The sequence below is a fragment of the Vipera berus genome, assembly GCF_964194415.1.
Source record: "Vipera berus genome assembly, chromosome: Z".
NCBI lineage: Eukaryota > Metazoa > Chordata > Lepidosauria > Squamata > Viperidae > Vipera > Vipera berus.
Genome location: NC_138205.1, coordinates 45,431,954 through 45,451,232, shown reverse-complemented (window position 1 = coordinate 45,451,232; position 19,279 = coordinate 45,431,954). Strand labels below are relative to the sequence as shown.

General features: G+C 40.2%; 1 protein-coding gene across 1 annotated transcript in view; it reads left to right on the top strand.

Moving 5' to 3' along the window:
* Positions 1 to 18,675, top strand: part of TOP2A (DNA topoisomerase II alpha) — a gene marked incomplete at its 5' end in the record, with an annotated part of 44,665 nt that extends 25,990 nt beyond the window's left edge. Inside the window, 18 exons of the mRNA XM_081346337.1 lie at positions 3,002 to 3,094; positions 3,770 to 3,884; positions 4,218 to 4,339; positions 4,814 to 4,962; positions 6,127 to 6,358; positions 6,748 to 6,882; positions 7,003 to 7,203; positions 8,344 to 8,539; positions 8,928 to 9,019; positions 9,288 to 9,437; positions 9,531 to 9,614; positions 9,999 to 10,196; positions 11,562 to 11,664; positions 11,739 to 11,876; positions 12,976 to 13,072; positions 14,768 to 14,826; positions 16,959 to 17,170; positions 18,335 to 18,675. Coding sequence (XP_081202463.1) covers positions 3,002 to 3,094; positions 3,770 to 3,884; positions 4,218 to 4,339; positions 4,814 to 4,962; positions 6,127 to 6,358; positions 6,748 to 6,882; positions 7,003 to 7,203; positions 8,344 to 8,539; positions 8,928 to 9,019; positions 9,288 to 9,437; positions 9,531 to 9,614; positions 9,999 to 10,196; positions 11,562 to 11,664; positions 11,739 to 11,876; positions 12,976 to 13,072; positions 14,768 to 14,826; positions 16,959 to 17,170; positions 18,335 to 18,478 — 2,520 coding nt within the window. The 3' untranslated portion in view covers positions 18,479 to 18,675. The remainder of the gene's footprint in view (positions 1 to 3,001; positions 3,095 to 3,769; positions 3,885 to 4,217; positions 4,340 to 4,813; positions 4,963 to 6,126; positions 6,359 to 6,747; positions 6,883 to 7,002; positions 7,204 to 8,343; positions 8,540 to 8,927; positions 9,020 to 9,287; positions 9,438 to 9,530; positions 9,615 to 9,998; positions 10,197 to 11,561; positions 11,665 to 11,738; positions 11,877 to 12,975; positions 13,073 to 14,767; positions 14,827 to 16,958; positions 17,171 to 18,334) is intronic.
* Positions 18,676 to 19,279: the final 604 nt, after the last annotated feature.

Sequence of the window (19,279 nt, the reverse complement as noted above, 5' to 3'; positions counted from 1 at the left end):
CTGGCCAATCAAGCACAGTAATCCCACGGTCATTGAACCAGGTTTTGGTGCTTTTGGCAGTGTGGGCAGGTGCCAAGTCCTGCTGGAAAATGAAGTCAGCATCCCCATAAAGCTCGTCTGCGGAAGGAAGCATGAAGTGCTCCAAAATCTCCTGGTAGACGGCTGCGTTGACCCTGGACTTAATGAAGCACAGTGGACCAACACCAGCAGATGACATGGCTCCCCAAATCAACACAGACTGTGGAAACTTCACACTGGACTTCAAGCATCTTGCAGTGTGTGCCTCTCCATTCTTCCTCCAGACTCTGGGTCCTTGGTTTCCAAATGAGATGCAAAAGTTGCTCTCATCAGAAAAGAGGACTTTGGACCACTGAGCAACAGACCAGGTCTGTTTTTCTTTAGCCCAGGTAAGATGCTTCTGATGTTGTTTGTTGTTCAGGAGCGGCTTGACAAGAGAAATACGACATTTGAAGCCCATGTCCAGGATCTAATTTTCTGAGTTTGTGGATTTGGGGTTTTCATGAGCTATAAGCCATAATCATCACAATTATGACAAATCACGGCTTGAACTATCTTGCTTTGCATGTGATGAGTCTGTCTCATATATTAGTTTCCCCTTTTAAGTTGCATTACTGAAATAAATGAACTTTTGCACGAAATTCTATTTTTTCGAGTTTCACCTGTATTTGCAATCTTCTGACAAGCAAAGTCAACGGGGAAGCCAGATTCACTTAACCATGCTACTAACTGCTATGATTCACTTAATAACTGTAGCAAGAATCTACAGTTCATAAAATGAGGCAAGTTTATTTAACATATGTCTCAATTAGCAACCGAAATTTTGGGCTCAATTGTGGTCATAAGTCAAGGACTAATTGTTCAGCGGCACTGAAAAAAGTGATTTAGGACTGTTTTTCACACTTGCAACCATTTTAGCATTCCCATGGTCACCTGATCAAAATTTGGATGCTTGGCAACTGGCATGTATTGATGATGGTTGCAGTATCCCAGAGTCATGTGATAACCTTTTGACAAAGTCAATGGTGAAGCCGGATTCTCTTAACCATCGTGTTACTAACAATAACTAGTGATTCACTTAACAATTGTGGCAAGGTAGATCAAAATGGGGGGGGGGAAATTAGTTAACAACTCTCTTGCTTAGCAACAGAAAATTTAGGCTCAATTGTGGTCGTAAGTTCAGAACTACTTGTACCCTTCCAGAAGGCCACAGGAGTGGGAGCAGTTCTCACTTCCAGTGGTAGAACATTCCGCAGAGTTTGGACCACAACAGAAAAAGCTGTTTTCCTTGGCTGCACCACTGGAATTCTTTAGCAGACGAGATCTGCAGCAGGCCTCTTCTGCTGGCACAAGTGGGACAGTCTAGTCCCTTGGGATGAGACGGCTGCTCAGATAAACTGAACCCATCCCATATAGGACTTCAAAAGAAATAAACAACACCTTGAATTGGACCTGAAACTGGCAACCCACAGCTCATACAACAGTGGTGTTATATGTGCCACCTAGGAGCCCTCAGAATTATGTTTCTGCACTCTGGCTTCCAGACATTCTTCAAAGGTAGCCCCATGTAGAGCACATTGTAGTAATCCAATCAAGGGATGACCGGGCCATGAATGACCATGGTCAGAGCCTCAAGATCCAGGTGAGGGTACAACTGGTGCACAACCTGAAGTTATACAAAGATTCTCCTAGCCATGACTGTCACCTTCTCTTTGAGCAGGAGTTGTGATTCCAGGAAAAACCCTAGATGGGTCTAATGCAGACCCATCCAGAACTACTAATGATAAACAATTGGATCGTGAGGTCCCTTGCACCCTCAGCCACTCTGTTTAGCTAGGGTTCAGCTGAAGCCTGTTGTTCCCATCCATATTCCTACAGCCTCCAGATACTGTGAAAGGAACGCCACAGCAAAAAGTGTACAGAAAAGGCCTCGTTTTAAACAACATACTAGTAGTTGTGGGTTGCCCAAATGTATGTAGAATTTGCTCTTGGTCTCTAGATGGAAGTTAGTCATCCTGCTTTAAATAAATCAGATTTATCAATCAGATGCTTCTTACAAAATAATAAATATACTGGCCTGTATTTATTATTTAATATTTGTAAGGTGGCTGTAGATAGTATTTACAATTTAAATAACTCTCCCTTGGTTACATGCCCACTGAAAATTTGTTTCTCATCCTTTCCCACAGTAGTCAGCTATCTGATTGTTTTCTCTTTTCCTTGGTGCAGGGATAAGGTTGCCCTTGGCTTTCCAGCTGGTGTTTTTGGGGCACACGTGATACAGCAGATACGTGCTTTGGTAGGGCTGTTATTTGGCTGGTTCTCAATGTTTTACAGTTCCTCTTTTAAGGAGTTCACTTTGATTTTAATTGTGGAGAGAACCGTTTGTGCCATCAGCAGACTTAGTTTACATTTTTGTTTTTGTTTTTTAAGTTTATCAGGTTAGGTACTCACACTATCCTGTATTAACTGCAGCCGCAGAGCTTATTGCAGCAGTGTGTTTGGAGGGTGGAGATTTCTCTTCCATTGAAGAGAAGAGATCTATAAGCTGTTGACTTTCAATCTTTGCTTGTAAATTCACCTCTAAACCATCATATCCACAGAAGCATTTAAGGGAATAAGAATATTTACAGGAGTTGGCTATCTGCTCCTTGGGTAGGTTCAACTTTTTGTGGGTTTGGATCTAGGTTGTGTTGCAGAATGTGTATGATGTCTCTCCTATTTTTTTTTATTTTTTTTATTTTTTTTGATTATTAATAATGTCCTGGAATTTCCTCAGCTTTTTCTAGTTGTTGAGGCTTTTAATAAGGCAACAGATGTGTAGAGATGATAAATACGGTAATAAATGCTTTTTCAGATGAGTTCTTTGCAGCAATTGCTGCTTTTTGGCATCTTTTTCCTCCTTACTTATCAAAACTTCTGTGTTTTAATTAAGCACTTGGCAGTGAAAACTATTGCTTAGTAAGATTCTTCTTCATTCTAGGCCTTTAGTAAAAAAAAGGTGGACGATCGAAAGGAGTGGCTGACAAACTTCATGGAAGACCGAAGGCAACGGAAACTTCTTGGTCTGCCAGAGGTAAGTAGTTTACAAAGTAAAATGGGATTTCTTCTATATGGTTTCAGGCAGAACAATATATATATAGAGAGAGAGAACTTGCGAATGGGAGATTCTCTACTGAATTTGGGATACAAATAATCAGATGGTTTCTTTTTATTACTTTAGCATCAATGAGATGTCCTTATCTTTCACTATCACTAAACATTTGGCAGCAGGTAAAAAAAAATAATTAGTAATAGAAACATATAGACGTTTGAGTTTTAAAAATTTCTGAGCTAAAATCAGCCAGTTTCAACCCCACTAGAAGCCTCAGTATCACATATTTCCACTGCAGTCAGAATAGCTTATTTTAAGTTTGATGTTTCCTATGTGAAAACCCTTTCACCCATCAATTACAAAGGTTTGATGGAAGGAGTTGTTATGTATATTAATGAAATGCTATATTCTATTAAGGACAAATGATGCATGTGCATTCTTTATGAACCTTCTGCCACAAGGATGCATTTAGCAATGTGTGGTCCAAGTGCAAAGGTTTTCCTTTCAAATCTAGCGATGTGTGATCCAAGTGAAAGATTACTGTTTTTTGCTAAAAAAAACAAACAAACAAGCCATTAGAAATAGTAACACCTCAGTAGAAGAAAGCATTTGGATACTATTTAAGGATGTATCTTAAACTGCCTTACCTTCTTTTAGGATTACCTATATGGGAAAACTACAAATTACCTGACCTACAATGATTTTATCAACAAGGAACTTGTGCTGTTTTCAAATTCTGATAATGAGCGATCCATTCCATCATTAGTTGATGGTAAGGGTTTTCTTTTACAAATAAATAAGATTTTACGTACTTCAAATTTAGAGCATCATATTTTTGAAAGAGATAGACCACAAAGAGCTGACTTAATAGGATAAGTTTTGTAACTGTGGCAAATAAAAATTTATAAAACCTTGTATTCTTAAACATTCTTACCTGAAGCAGGTTTTAATGCGTCAGAAAATGTATATTGCCTTGATATAAAGCAGATATATTTGCAATAAACTAATATATGATCTAATTTGGAAAATTTATCCTTTTGCGAATGCCTTAGCTAAAAGAGGCTCACTCTAGAGAGAAGTTGTAATTACTAATGGATTCTTTCAGGATTGAAACCAGGTCAGAGGAAAGTTTTATATACGTGCTTGAAAAGAAATGACAAACGGGAGGTAAAAGTAGCTCAGCTGGCTGGATCAGTTGCAGAAATGTCATCTTACCACCATGGAGAGGTAAGAAAAATATTAAAGAGATCTCAAAAAGTAGCAGGTAAAAATATAGTTTGCAAGGAGTATGAGCATTAGAAGTTGTTACAAGGAAGAATGAGTGTGATTTTTTTTTTTCATTTCTAACCCAGTGATCAGCAATCTGGGACCTTATAAATATTACTAAGTTACTATGTTCCCAGCATGCTCATCATTTGCTCTATTGGCATAAGGCCACTGGGAGTGATTTCTGGAAATCCATAGGTTGCCCATACCTGCTGCAACTGGTAACGAGGTTTGGAGATGGAGTTTCCTCTGTAATTCTCCAACCATAAGTCAGTTGGCCAGTAGCTGAAGCAGAGCTTATTTGGAATAAGGTAGAAGTAGATTTCTAGTGACTGGATTTTTATGACTAGTACTTGTGACTAGCTTATCCTGTTCATTTTATTGATGCTTGATGATTTTGGTGATGCATCGCTTATAATTATTACTTTGTTTCAGAACTCACTGATGATGACTATTATTAATTTGGCTCAAAATTTTGTGGGCAGCAACAACCTGAACTTACTTCAACCCATTGGTCAGTTTGGAACTAGGCTGCATGGTGGAAAAGACGCTGCAAGCCCTAGATATATCTTTACAATGCTCAGGTTGGTGAAAGCAGGTTGCTTTTCTTAGTTTAGACTTAGTTACTCCCTTCCAACTTAGTGTACAGGAAGTCCTCAACTTACAGCAGTTCATTTAGTGACTGTTCAAAGTTACAACAAAAAATGACATGATTCTATTTTATATTTATGACTTCTGACATCCCGTAGTCACATGATCAACATTCAGATGCTTAGCAACTAACTCATATTTATGACAATTGCAGTGTCCAGCAGCCATATGATCAATTTTTGTGACCTTCTGACAAGCAAAGTCAATGGGGAAGCCAGATTCACTTAACAACCATGTTACTATCTAAACAACTGTGACAAGAAAGGTTATAAAATGGGACAAAAGTCACTTAACAACTGTCTCAGTTAATAACAAAAAATTTGGACTCAATTGTGGTAATAAGTTGAGATCTACCTGTATTCTAGTGGTGTTGGAACTACAGTTCCTCAATAACCAATGAAAAAGGCTGACCTGAGATGGAAATGTCTTTCAGATGTACTTAGATTTATAGATCTTAGATTTACTTTGTTTATGAATTTAAATGCAGTAAACTTTCTATTTAACAAACCATAATCTAAAAGCTTCAGATCTAACAGATAAAACATGTTTGAATTTCAGATAATAACAGTTTTTGCCTCAGGCAAATCAAGCCTCAAAATGAGTATTTTAATCTATTTTTGTACCTAAAAAATACCTGTTCAATATTTAACAGCCAATGTTCACACACACTCCCATACTCCATTTAATCAAGGGTTTAATACACACAAAAGTCTATTTTAAAGAGATTTAGCAAGATTTCCTTCTCTGTCAATAAAAGAGGAATCAAAAGAAAAGTTTAACTTTTATTCTCTAAGTGACAAGATCAATCAATACATTCATGCTTTGTCTCTGGTAGTGAAGAAACTCCTCTTTGTTTGGGTTGACATTCAAGAATTTTCCAGGTATTGGGTTCTTTCCCCCACCCCCTTTAGGTTTTTTTTTCTCTTGTGGCTTTAAAAGGGAAAGTAGAGAATTGAAAGTTACTGCCATTTCTTCACTTCCTTGACATCCTCTGGCTATTTTTTTTTCTTCCTTGTTCCTCCACATCTGCAGAGAAGACCCCATTATTTCTAGAAATATTTAACACAACTTTAATTTAAGCTATTCATTTTTCCTAGTCCTTTGGCACGATTGGCTTTCCCAGCAGTAGATGACAATGTGCTGAAATTTCTGTATGATGATAATCAACGAGTCGAACCTGAATGGTATATTCCCATCATTCCCATGGTGTTGATCAATGGTGCTGAAGGCATTGGAACTGGCTGGTCATGTAAAGTTCCTAATTATGACATTCGAGAAGTGGTTCATAACATTCGACGCATGCTTGATGGAGATGAGCCATTACCAATGGTAAAAAAAATGCATCAATAACTAAATAAAAATGATCTCTGTGTAGACAAAGACACAATTGGATTTTCTTTACTCTTTGGACTTCAGAGCCATTACTGCTTATTTTTTTTAACAAACTGCCTATAGCTACCTACTTGGTGATGAAGTAAAGTTTAAAATGACACTTTCTTTAAAAGAAAGCAATATGAAGTCAATAAATATCTGTACTGGAGATTTTTGTATTGCTTTTTATAAAACTATTTATGACCTTTTCTCTACAACCTCTCTTCTATTTTCAGAAGCCTTTGTTGAAATTATCACCCTCATCTTAATTTGGATTCTGATTATATTATGCAAACAAAATACATGTTCACCCTGGTTTATTTTAATTCAACTAATAATATTTTTAGATTCCTAGTTACAAGAATTTCAAGGGGACAATAGATGAACTAGGGCAAAACCATTTCCTTATCAATGGAGAAGTGTCAGTTCTTAATTCAACCACCATTGAAATTTCAGAGCTTCCTGTTCGGACATGGACACAGGTAAGGCTTGTTCTATTTTTGTACTATTCCCTCTGAGCCATAATAACAATATGTTTCTGAACTCACCATATAAAGGAAAAATATAAAATCATTATGTTGTTTCTTCCTGTCTCCCAAAAGACTTATAAAGAACAGGTTCTGGAGCCTATGCTGACTGGCACAGAGAAGACTCCATCACTCATAACAGACTATAAAGAGTACCACACAGACACCACTGTCAAATTCATCATAACAATGAGTGAACAGAAACTAGTGGAGGCAGAGACTATTGGTCTACATAAGGTCTTCAAATTACAAAGTCCTCTTTCTTGTAGCAATATGGTAAGTAACAATTCAGAAAGCTTCTATTTTTGTAACAAGATAAGCATACTGTTGTGATTCAGGGTCAGCCTGTGGGTTCGGCAGTTGGGTCGGACGACTCAGAGGAGGAGGAGGGGGGTGTTGAAGACCTTGCTGAGGGGGTTGAAGATCTTGCTGATGAGAGCCCTCAGCCAGGCCCCTCCCACTTGGTCACCACGGAGACCCAGCTGTGTGAGCCTGACAGCGTGGATGAAGATGACCCACAGCTGGCCCTGTTCAAGGACGCCCGACGCAGGAGGCAGTCAATTAGGAATAAACAGAGGAAGGCAATGGGGCTCCTCGGAAGGAGGCAGAGAGAAGCCACTCCCTGAACTCTATATAAGGGGAATGTGTGGGAGGGCTGGTTTGCTGAAGGCAACCGCTTGGATAGTTCCTGTTTCTTAAAGCTCCTGTTTTTTGGTTTGTCTTGTTCCGTTTGTTTTTGTAGTAATAAATTTGGCAGGCGTAATTCCAGCCTCTTGCCTTCTTGTAAAAGGGGTTGTCCCTGCCTTTTGTGCAGGGCCGGTAGCAGGCTGGTACAGAACACATACCTAGAAAGTCTCTTATATGCACACACCACACATATACAGGCTATATACATCTTTTAAACAAATAAATATAAATTATAGAACAAATGATGACACTCTGGGAGCCATCTCCATTCATTCAGCTAAGTCACAGAATCTCAAAGTAGGATCCTTTTGTGGCAAGGTCAAATCAATAGTTTTTAACTGAAATCTTAGACTTCGAATTCTCAGTTAAGACTGGAGAAGTAGAAAATCAGTCTTGCTAATAGATTAGGAATAGTCTTGCCTATTCCTCCATTTTAGTTATTTATGTGATCTCTGTTGCCTTGGGACTGGAGAGCTACTTTTTTCCAAATACTGAAAGTTTATTTGCTCTTGTCACTTTGAGAAAGATTTGCACTTAACTGTAAGTAAGGACCGGTTTTAGAAACCAGGCATGTAGATACATTTACAATTCCTAAAAAGTAACAAGACACCATAATGAGAAATGGAGGTGAGTGTGTGAGGGGGGCTAGGCCATGTTAAAGGAATCACATCCAGCTTTTAAATGCATGATTACAGCCCTGCAATCTATAGATCTTACTCTTTGTTCCAGGTGCTTTTCGACCATGTTGGCTGCCTAAAAAAATATGAGACCGCAGAGGATATTCTGCAGGAATTCTATCAAGTCAGACTGCGTTATTACTGTTTAAGAAAGGATTGGCTCACTGGCATGCTGGGTGCAGAATCTGCAAAACTAAACAACCAAGCTCGCTTCATCCTTGAAAAAATAGAAGGCAAAATAGTGATAGGTAAGCACTGTTAGGATTTTGTTGCAAGCCATGAAAGGTAGTAGGACCAACTTTTACAGAAATAGTTCCTAGCTTCCCATTCTAGGTCAGAATGGGCAAAACAAAAACCAATATCTACCAAAGAATTATTTTCCCTGACAGGCAGAGAAAGCTTACTTTTCCAGAAATAAAAACTTAAATAATTTATACAATAAAATCTAAACTGAGTGTACAACTTGAAATACTAAATGTATATGGGTGTTTGCGTTCTGTTAAGAGTAATCCCAAAACTTTTGGGGTGGCTTTTGTGTTTATGGCATGCAAGTTAACATGTTCTTAGCATGGTGCCAAATATGATACTTTATTTTGGCTGCTGGCTCATCTGGGTTTGTTTGGTCTTCCTCTCTAGAGAACAAGCCCAAGAAAGAATTAATAAAGGTTCTCATAGAAAGGGGTTATGATTCTGATCCAGTGAAGACATGGAAAGAGTCTCAACAAAAGGTATAGTTCTCAAGCTCTTCCTTTTAATCCACTCAATAGTTAAGGGTTTGGTTCAGTGACTTTTAAAAAGCCAATTCCATGATGTAGTGGTGCTGCAGCAAGGAAAATAGATCTTCATGCCAAATACTGGCTTTTTGAAGCAGATAGGTACTCTAAGGGAAAGTACTGTGAGAAAGGGATGGATTATTGATCCCCTTGAAAGGACAAATACTAAATAACAGCTATTATGCTATTATCCCCTGGCTACATTTCTCTTCTGCCATGCCAGGACATTGATGAAGATGCAGAAGAAGATACAGATAAAGAAAATGAACCTACTGCGGCCACTGGGCCAGATTTTAATTACCTTCTGAACATGCCTCTCTGGTACCTAACAAAGGAAAAAAAGGATGAACTGTGCAAGCAGCGGGATAACAAAGTAGGTGGATGACTTCTAAAAGAAAAGTGTATGTGGTGTAGTAGTATTGAAAGGTCAAATATGGACCTAACTGTTTCTTGCTACTTCTATTAGGAAATGGAACTAGAAAACCTGAAACAGAAGAATCCTATTGACTTATGGAGAGAAGATCTGGCTACTTTTATTGAGGAACTTGATGTGGGTAAACTTGGATTTTTGGGGCCAGAAACAATCAATTTTCAGTCTAAGTGAAACATTCCCTATCAATAGCTCAGTGTCTTCGTTTGGGTAGGATGCTGACATTTAAAAAGAGGAACTAAAATGCTGTGACTACTGGTATGTTTTAAAGTAAACCTACAGAGCAAACGAAGCTTAGATACATGCATAGCACCAAAATTAATGCAGAAATTGCTACCTGTTTCAGATTTGGTATAGAGTTCCTCTCTTCCATTTGCGCAGAACTGCAGAGTGAAGCTAAAGCAGAAATGCCCTCAATAAGACCATTTTCTTTAGGTCAAATTTCACACTTGCAAAACCAAACATTGCAAGGTATTAGTTTCTTTTTTATTATCCACGCTTTAGGTGTTAGAAGAAAAAGAAAAACAGGACGAGATGTCAGGAACCGTAGGCAAACCTCACAAAGGGAAAGGAGGGAAAGCAAAAGTAAAAAATCTGCAGCTTCAGGAAACCCTGCCTTCTCCCCAAGGAAGGAGAGTTATCCCCCGAATAACTGAAGAGATGAAATTGGGGGCAGAGAAGAAATTAAAAAGAAAAATCAAGGTAAAAAAGCCTTTGGGCGGGGTGTATGTGTTTAGCTTTCTTAAGACCCTTGGTGGAGCAGTGGGCTAATGCCTCCTTAAGTAACACCAGCTGCCTGCAATTAGTGCAGGTTCGCATCCCACCAGGCTCAAGGTTGACTCAGCCTTCCATCCTTCCGAGGTAGGTAAAATGAGGACCCAGATTGTTGGGGGCAATTAAGCTGGCTTTGTAATAATGCCGCTTGGGGTGTGTGTGAAAGCCCTAATAAGCAGGCATATACATAGAATGAAGGCTACTGCTAAGCTTGTAAGCCGCCCTGAGTCTTCGGAGAAGGGCGGGATATACCGTATATACTTGAGTATAAGCCGAATTTTTCAGCCCACTTTTTGGGCTGAAAAATTCCACTTCGGCTTATACTCCAGTCAACAAAAAAACTTACCGAGGACTTGTGCGCGGCCGAGGCTTTGGTGCTTCCGGGATCGCGCGCACCTCTCCCAAGCCACCGCCGTCCGGAGACCTGCCGACGTTTGGGGACGACGGCGGCTTGGGAGAGGTGCGCGCGATCCTGGAAGCACCGAAGCCTCGGCCGCGCGCAAGTCCTCGGTAAGCTCCGGGCGGTCACTTGCTTCGCGTCTCCTGAGGGAAGGGGGGGCGACTGGAGCGGGCGTGTTTCCTCGCCTGCTGGGCGCCGCGATTTGCCCGGGGAACGCGCGGGCCCCGAATGGCAGCGTGGAGCGAGGAAGCGGACAGCCAGGGCTTCCCCGAGAGCCGCGGCCACACAGGGTATTCCAGTGTATTCAGGCTTGCAAAATGGCGGATCGAGCCTCTGCTGGCGGCAGAGGCTTGCAGAGCGCGGATCCAGCCTCCGCCAGCGGCGGAGGCTTGCAGAACGGCAGATCGGCTTATACTCGAGTCAATAACTTTTTTCAGTTTTTGGGGGTGAAATTGGGGGTCTCGGCTTATACTCGAGTCGGCTTATACTCAAGTATATACGGTAAATGGAATTAAAATAAAAATAAATTAAATAAAAAATAAATAAATAATGCCTCCTTAAGTAACACCAGCTGCCTGCAATTAGTGCAGGTTCACATCCCACGAGGCTCAAGGTTGACTCAGCCTTCCATCCTTCCGAGGTAGGTAAAATGAGGACCCAGATTGTTGGGGGCAATAAGCTGACTTTGTAATAATGCCGCTTGGGGGTGTGTGTGAAAGCCCTAATAAGCAGGCATATACATAGAATGAGGGCTACTGCTAAGCTTGTAAGCCGCCCTGAGTCTTTGGAGAAGGGCGGGATATAAATGGGATTAAAATAAAAATAAAAATTAGCTTCATAACTTTTACCCTATCTCCAGTAATGATAAACTCCTTCCATTTGCTCATCTATAGAGTGAAAAAACTGAGCTTGATGAGAATCAAGATTTCCCTGGGACCAGCAAGGAACCAAAGAATCTTAAACAAAGATTAATGAAGAAACTGAAAATGGATTCAGGTAAAATCTTTTCTCAGGAATCAATTTTCCCCGGGATGTATTATAAGTAGCCTAACAAACCTGCTGAATTTCAGATGACAAGAAACAGTCCAAACTGCCATTCAAGCCAGTAAAAAAAATAATGAAAGTAAGTCCTTGGTCTGACTCAGAATGTGGAAATGAAGGTGCTGTTGACCCCGAGGTGGATTCTCATGCACAACATCAAGTCACAGGTAAAAATGTTCAAAGAATTTAAAATCAGCTTGGAATCTTAATTTGAATTTCTAAAGCATATTTAGAAAGCTATAAAACAGAGCTCTTCAAACTTGGCCCTTTTATGACTCATGGACTTCAACTCCCAGAATTCCTCAGCCAGGCACGCTGGGTGAGGAATTCTGGGAGTTGAAGTCCATGAGTCATAAAAGGGCTGAGTTTGAAGACTCCTGCTATAAAACATCCTAGTCCACAGTTCCTAGTTAAGGTTATACAAAATGTTGCACACAGAAACAACTGTACAAGAAGGTTTCCAGTTGTCATATGCTTGAATTGAAACACAGCTGCTTTGATCCATACACAAAACAGCTATTTGTGTCCCAAATAAAGGTGTAGAAAGAGAGACAATGGGACAAAGCCAAAAGCATTAATAACAGCAGCTAAGTAGATAAAGAGAACGCCTCAGCTCAGCAATGCAATAAATTGATCTGGAAGGTGGAATGGATAGTGATGGTTGGGGTGCACCAGCTTTGTTCTGCCCAGGTTTTTCTTTCAGTTCTTTCAAACCATGGTTGCTTAACAGTTCAATAAAATTTTCACAATGCCATTGTTATGCTGTGATTGGAACAAAACATTTTTCCCATTTGCTATATTCCCGTATTGCTTAAGAATATACAGTTAGTCCTCAACTTATTATTATAAATCAGCCCAAAATTTATCTTTATCTAAACAAAAAAAAATGTTAAGTGAGTTCTGCCACCTTTCTTGTCACAGTGGTTAAATTAGTAATATGGTGGTTAAGTGAATCTAGCTTCACTTGGCTTTGCTTGTTAGAAGGTTGCAAAAGCTGATCACACGATCCCAGGACACCACAACCGTCATAAATGTGAGCCAGTTGCAAACATCTGAACTTTGATTACGTGATCAAGGGGATGTTGCAATGGTCGTAAGTGTGAAAAATGATTGTAAGTCACTTTTTCAGTGCTGTTGTAACTTTGAATGGTCACTAAATGAACTGTAGTAAGTTGGGGACTACCAGTACTGTCACTTAGCCTTCCTTCCTCCCACATTTTTGGGTTGCACCTGATTTTTTTTTCCCCCTGTTATATTTGGCAAAAGTAACATATACGCAGGATTCTAATTCGGATACAGATGAAGGTGCTTTTATGACTGAAGACTCTACGAGAGCAACAGTAAAACCAAAGGCTGTTCCTAAGTAAGTTTGTTCAAAATGCAGCTGTGATTCTTCTACTTTGACTGATTCTTAAAAAAATATTTGCCTGGATAACACAGCATTTTAAGGCTAATCAGAATTGAGAAAATAGTTTTTGCAAAAAATTGTTATATTTCATGGAGGAAAACATGTTTCTTACATTAGAAATGCTGACAAGGCTAGAAATAATTTTTCCTTTAAAAAAAAGTCAATAATGATAATAAGTTGGAAGGGACCTTGGAGGTCATCTAGGCCAACCCCCTGCTCAGGCAGGAAACCCTATACCATTTCAGACAAATGGCTGGCCAGTCTCTTATTAAAAACTTCCAGTGTTGGAGCATTCACCACTTCTGGAGGCAGGTTGTTAAAACTGCCTTATGTACAAGGTCAGGTTATTTGCTCTTTTTGACCCCGTACCACCTCTGTCATATGTGGGCATTTTAAGGCACCCAGGCAGTGGTGGGACTCAAATACATGAACAGCCGGTTCTCTGTATAGGTGCCGCTTCCAGAAGTCGGCCTGGGCAACAAAAAAATTAGCTGCCGGTTCTGCTGAAGTGGTGCAAACTGGCTGAATCCCACCACTGCACACAGGCCACATTCACCTTTGGGTTGGATCTTTCTTGTCTACATGAGGTCAGTCAAAAATTAAACAGGGTTTTGCTGCCAGAAATACCAACAAGACAGAAGTTACAACAGGCGGGACCCTCCTGCACTTCAGAAGGCAGTTAAGATAGCTCCTTGGGCTGCTGGATGCATGGTAAACCAATCCTTCCTAAGGCTGCCAGAGGCCTTGTAGATTAGTCCGACCAGAGGACTGGTGTGTGTGTATATACACACACATATACATATACATATGCACACACGCGCACACATATATATTCATGAGTGCGTGCCTACACATCTTCCCAGTCCTATTTCTCATGTGACCACTTGAGAAGATTAATTACCCATCCCTGATCTTTGCAGACAGGCAGTTGTTTTCCAGGATGTTAGACAGTTATCCAAATCAGAAGGATCTGTAAAATCATCTGCGTGCAGAAAGATGGACCATTACTGAGATGGGCTTTTCCAGTTTCCCCATTTTGCTGATGAAGAGTTGGACAAACTTTAGGTCCACACATCTCATCAACTGATCATACAAAAGTGTCCTGTTGTTTCTATTTTAAATATATTCAAACCTTATTTTATTATCCTGCTCTTTCTGCTAGACGAGGGGTAGGCAACCTTGGCTCTTTTATGACTCTTGGACTTCAACTCCCAGAATTCCATAGCATGGCTGACTCAGGAATTCTGGGAGTTGAAGTCCACGAGTCATAAAAGAGCCAAGGCTACGTACTCCTGTGCTAGATGGATGTCAGCATTATGTTAAAATGTTCTATGAAAAATACCATTTTTAATTTTAACCATAATATTGCAATAGGTTGCTTCTGTTTTATAGTTCCAACCCCACAATGGAATGCAATTCAACAGGTTCACAACCTTTTTAGGTGCTTGGTTTCACTGCTTTGGTTGCATGTATTGGAAGAAAATAATAATTTTAAAATAAAGTAAATCTCAAAATTTGGGAAAATCAATCCCAAAATTAATTGCAATCTCTTGGTAAAGTTTTTTCCCCCAGTTAGGAATATCTATGGGCATGTATTGCTGGCCCTGATGCAAAATAAATGCATAATTTAATGCCAAACTTATGTTCTAGTGAAACAAAGGGAAAGAAAGTTGAATTCAGATCATCAGAAGTACAGAGCAGTAGCTTGAGTGAGTATACAATTTATGTATCATAATCTCCATTTAGCCTATAAAAGCCAGAATTCATTCCCCCCTCCATTACCATTTTTAATGCTAGGTACTACCTAACATAGCCACCCAATGTGTCTATAATATGTCTGCAGACTGTAGCCAATGTTGTAAGATGGCATCCTATTAGGTTCTTCTTTAATACAGGATTATTATTTGTCATAGATTATACTGTAGTACAATGCTATAAAGCAGGGGTGTGAAACTCAATTTCATTGAGGGCTGCATCAGCATTGCGGTTGCCCTCAAGGGGCCGGGTGGGCGTGGCCTACTGGGTGGGCGTGGCTAGAGTGTGTATGGCCTACTGGGTGGGCATGGCCAGCTCTACATCGTTCGAATCAAGGGTGCCTATGGGGGCCTGGGCAGGAGTGGGACAGATCTGAGGGTCTCTGGCAGAAGGAGGGTCTCTGGGCCAGGGCCAAGGCAGTGGGGGCCGTTCCCTCACTGTTTCCAGGATGGCTTCGCAGGCCACATGAAACCACTTTGCGGGCCGCATCCGGCCCCCGGGCCTTGTGTTTGACACGTCTGCTATAAAGCATTAAAGATTGGTTCAAAATACAGGTAGTCCTCAACTTATGAGGAGAATTGAGCCCAAAATTTTTGTTACTGAGATAGTTGTTAAGTTAATTTTGCCCTATTTTATGATCTTTCTTGCCCAATTTAAGTGTAGTTGTCACTGCGGTTGTTAATTTAGTAATGTGGTTGTTAAATGAATCTGGCTTCCCCGTTGAGTTTACTTGTCAGAAGGTCACAAGAGATGGTTACATGTCCCTGGTACATTGCAAATATGAGTCAATTGCCAAGCATCTGAATTTTGATCATTTGACTAAAGGATGCTGCAACAGTCATAAGTATGAAATACAGTCATAAGTCACTTTTTAGTGCTGTTGTAACTTTGAACAGTCACTAAATAAACTGCTGTAAGTCAAGGACTACCTGTATTTTTTACTTCGTCTAATTCTTGAAGCATTTTTAGAACAATTGCTTTCCTTCACTGAACACAAAAAAAATTGAAACAGCATGAACATTAGAGGTGTTTCTCAGATTCTGCAGTTTTGATTTTTGCACATTCTTTTCTATCAGCTTAGTCATTGCTAACGTGAGAGACAGCAATGCTTCAAAAAAAAATCTTTGAAAATCTAGTCGTGTACAAACAAAAGGACAATCAATCCAATGCTGTAGGTTTTAACTTCTCTAATTATTATTTTTTATCCCCGATACAGACTTCTTCAAGGGTTTAACAAGTCTTTTATACATCTAATAGCCATTTTCCAGGTCATTCTCTTGATCTGTCATTTGTATACACATTCTACCTCCTCCTCTATATCAGTCTGATAGTAAAGAAACCATCTCTTGTTGAAAAATACACCAGAGATGTTTTTCTTTCAATAAGTCCTTGGCTCTTGAGACTGAGGATTGCAGAGGAGTCTCCTTTTTGTAGAAACTCTGCTAGTGGAAGGAGAACAATGTGTAAAATTTAATTTGTAGGAGAGTAGCACTGCGGAGACATTATGCAGATCAAATGCTAATAACAACCTTGAATACATATTCTCAGCCGCCAATGGAGAGCAGCTGCTACGCCAGGCTGCTGGTAGAGGAGCATGTGCAGCAACAAAGTCTCCAAAAAGACTTATAAGGCCATCTAAGACAAATAGCACATCTCATCAGGTCTTTCAGATCCAAGAGGGGAATCGGCTGCACAGTTTACACCTGGAAGGAAAGATCCTGGCCTTGTCCTCATTTTTCTCAGAGCCCATACTCTCATTTCCATGGAGGAGCTTGCACTTTTTGTTATTCTTGCGGAAGATGTATGTTTATAAGTGGTTGATGTAATTCAATGAAAAGGCCACCAACTGGGATCTTCAGAGTTGTGCCCAAAGGAATATTGGGACCTACAAATAATTACCCTCTACCGTACTTTCTTAGAAAGGAATTGGGCTTTTTTTTTTTTTTAATTATTTCTGTCTAGTAGAACAACTAGGAAATGCAACCTATTGTTTAGGAATAAGCATTTCCAAAGCTGTTATCAATATTTCTTGGTAGAGAGGAGCTAAAGGTGTGGTGCTCACAAAGATTTGTTTCTCTTCCTTTAGGCAACCAGCCTTCTATTCAGGAGGCTTTCACTAAGAAAAAGGCAAAAACAAAACACAGCAAGGCTAAGAGTTCAGGTTCCAGTTCAGATGATGTTCCCAAGAGGCTTGCCAAAATGAAGAAACCTGCTAAGAGAAGGTTGCCTTCCTCTTTCAGTAGTGAAGACTCTGATCCTGACTTTGGCCAAAGCCTTAAAAAAAGAATAGCACTTAAGGTTTGCTTGTTCATATTTTCATCAGTATCTCTGATCTTTTAAAGTAATTTTAAAAGATGCCCTATTTTATTGGATCACAAACTTTATGTGGCACGTTTAGGATAAATATATGTATTTTTCAGGCAGCTGAGTAAAAAAAATTAGCATTAATTGAAGCAAATAAGTTGCCTGAGTTTCTCATACTGAGAAGGAGCCTTCTATGCTGCAACAAACCTAACTTGTCGTTTGTGAGAAGTAATGTCACAGTATTCTAATATATCTTTCTGTAGCTCAGATGCTTATTCTGTAAACTAAAAATCTTTCCCTCCCCTTAAGGCAGGGGTGTCAAACTCAATTTCATTGAGGGCGGCATCAGCATTGCGGTTGCCCTCAGGGGGCCGGGTGGGTGTGGCCAGGGTGGGCGTGGCCTACTGGGTGGGCATGGCCAGCTCTACATCATTCACATCAAGGGTGCCTATGGGGGCCTGGGCAGGAGTGGGACAGATCTGAGGGTCTCTGGCAGAAGGAGGGTCTCTGGGCCAGGGCCAAGGCAGTGGGGACCGTTCCCTCACTGTTTCCAGGATGGCTTCGCGGGCCACATGAAATCACTTCATGGGCCGGATTTGGCCCCCAGGCCTTGTGTTTGATATGTCTGCCTTAAGGCCTTTATAAAGCAAGGACAAACAGTTAAAGAGCTTTTTAATCCTGACATATAGCTCCTTTAGCCAGGGCTTTTTTTGTCATAGAACGCTCAGAACCTTTTTGGGATGGAACCTTGTAGGATAGGCAAGGCAGGTTGTATGACATGTGTGAGTTCCGGCACCTTTTTCTTTTACAAAAAAAGCACTGCCTATAGCAACTATGAAAATGAGAGGAGAGGCTACCACCAAGTTAGAGCAAAATTATTTGAACTCTGTGAAATTATTTGAAAAATGGCTTGGTGTCTAGTATGCAGCATTCCCCCAAAACTGCTGGCTTCCTTTTTTTTCCTGTTTGGTAAGTGGATATTACATCACAATGGGTAATGAGCAAGACATGGAAGTGTTGAGTCAATTAGCATCACCTTTTTCTTTAAGCCCCCTTACCCTGAATATTATCACCCCATTTCTTTTCCTAGAATATTATAATTATTATTGCAGTGATATACATGGAGGTGTCCTGAGAGTTTATTGTTTATTGTTGTAGAAATCCAAGGATGACGATAAATCATTTGTCATTGAACTGAGCTCTGGTGAGGACTTTCCTGTTCCAGCCATGCTCCAGGAAAAACCAATTCGCAGTAAGAAGCTAGTTCAGTATCTGGAGGAGACGGACGATGAAGACTTTTAATCTAACAGCAAAATATATTTGCATTTGTTTCTACTGTAGTGAAAAAATATTTAGTAAACAGAAATTGATTTCAAATACCTTTTAAGGGGCCATCTGATGGCATGAAATGTTATGTCTTTTTTCTAATGTTGTAAATATTTTTCTGTGTTTTTATAGTTATAGCATTCACTTTTGTTCTTGATAAAACCATAAGTAATAAAAAAGTGGTAGTTTACCTTTTTCCTACCTTTCAGTAGTAAAATGTGTATACTTTATTCTCTGGACTCAAGCAGAATTCAGACATTAGAACATCTGGTCTCAAAGCTCTCTGAATTGTTCCATCCAGATTGCCATTCTAAAGTTCCTCGCACGCGTTTTGGAAACTGAAATGCTAAGCAGTATTTATGACTTAATGTAGGTACTTGGTCAGGGAGTTTTTGAGTATCAGACACAATGGGGGGGGCGGAAAATATGAAAGTTCTCTGAGTCAGGAATATAAAAACATTTAAAAGTAAAGATTCCCCCGCACATGCATGCTAGTCGCTTCTGACTCTAGAGGCCGGTGCTCATCTCCATTTCAAATCGAAGAGCCAGCGCTTGTCCAAGGACGTCTCCGTGGTCATGTGGCCGGCATGACTAGACGCCAAAGGCGCACAGAACGCTGTTGCCTTCCCACCGTAGTGGTCCTTATTTTTCTACTTGCATTTTTACATGCTTTCGAACTGCTAGGTTGGCAGAAGCTGGAACGAGTAACAGGCGCTCACTCTGCTACGCGGCACTCGGGATTCGACCCGCCAAACTGCCGACCTTCTGATCAACAAG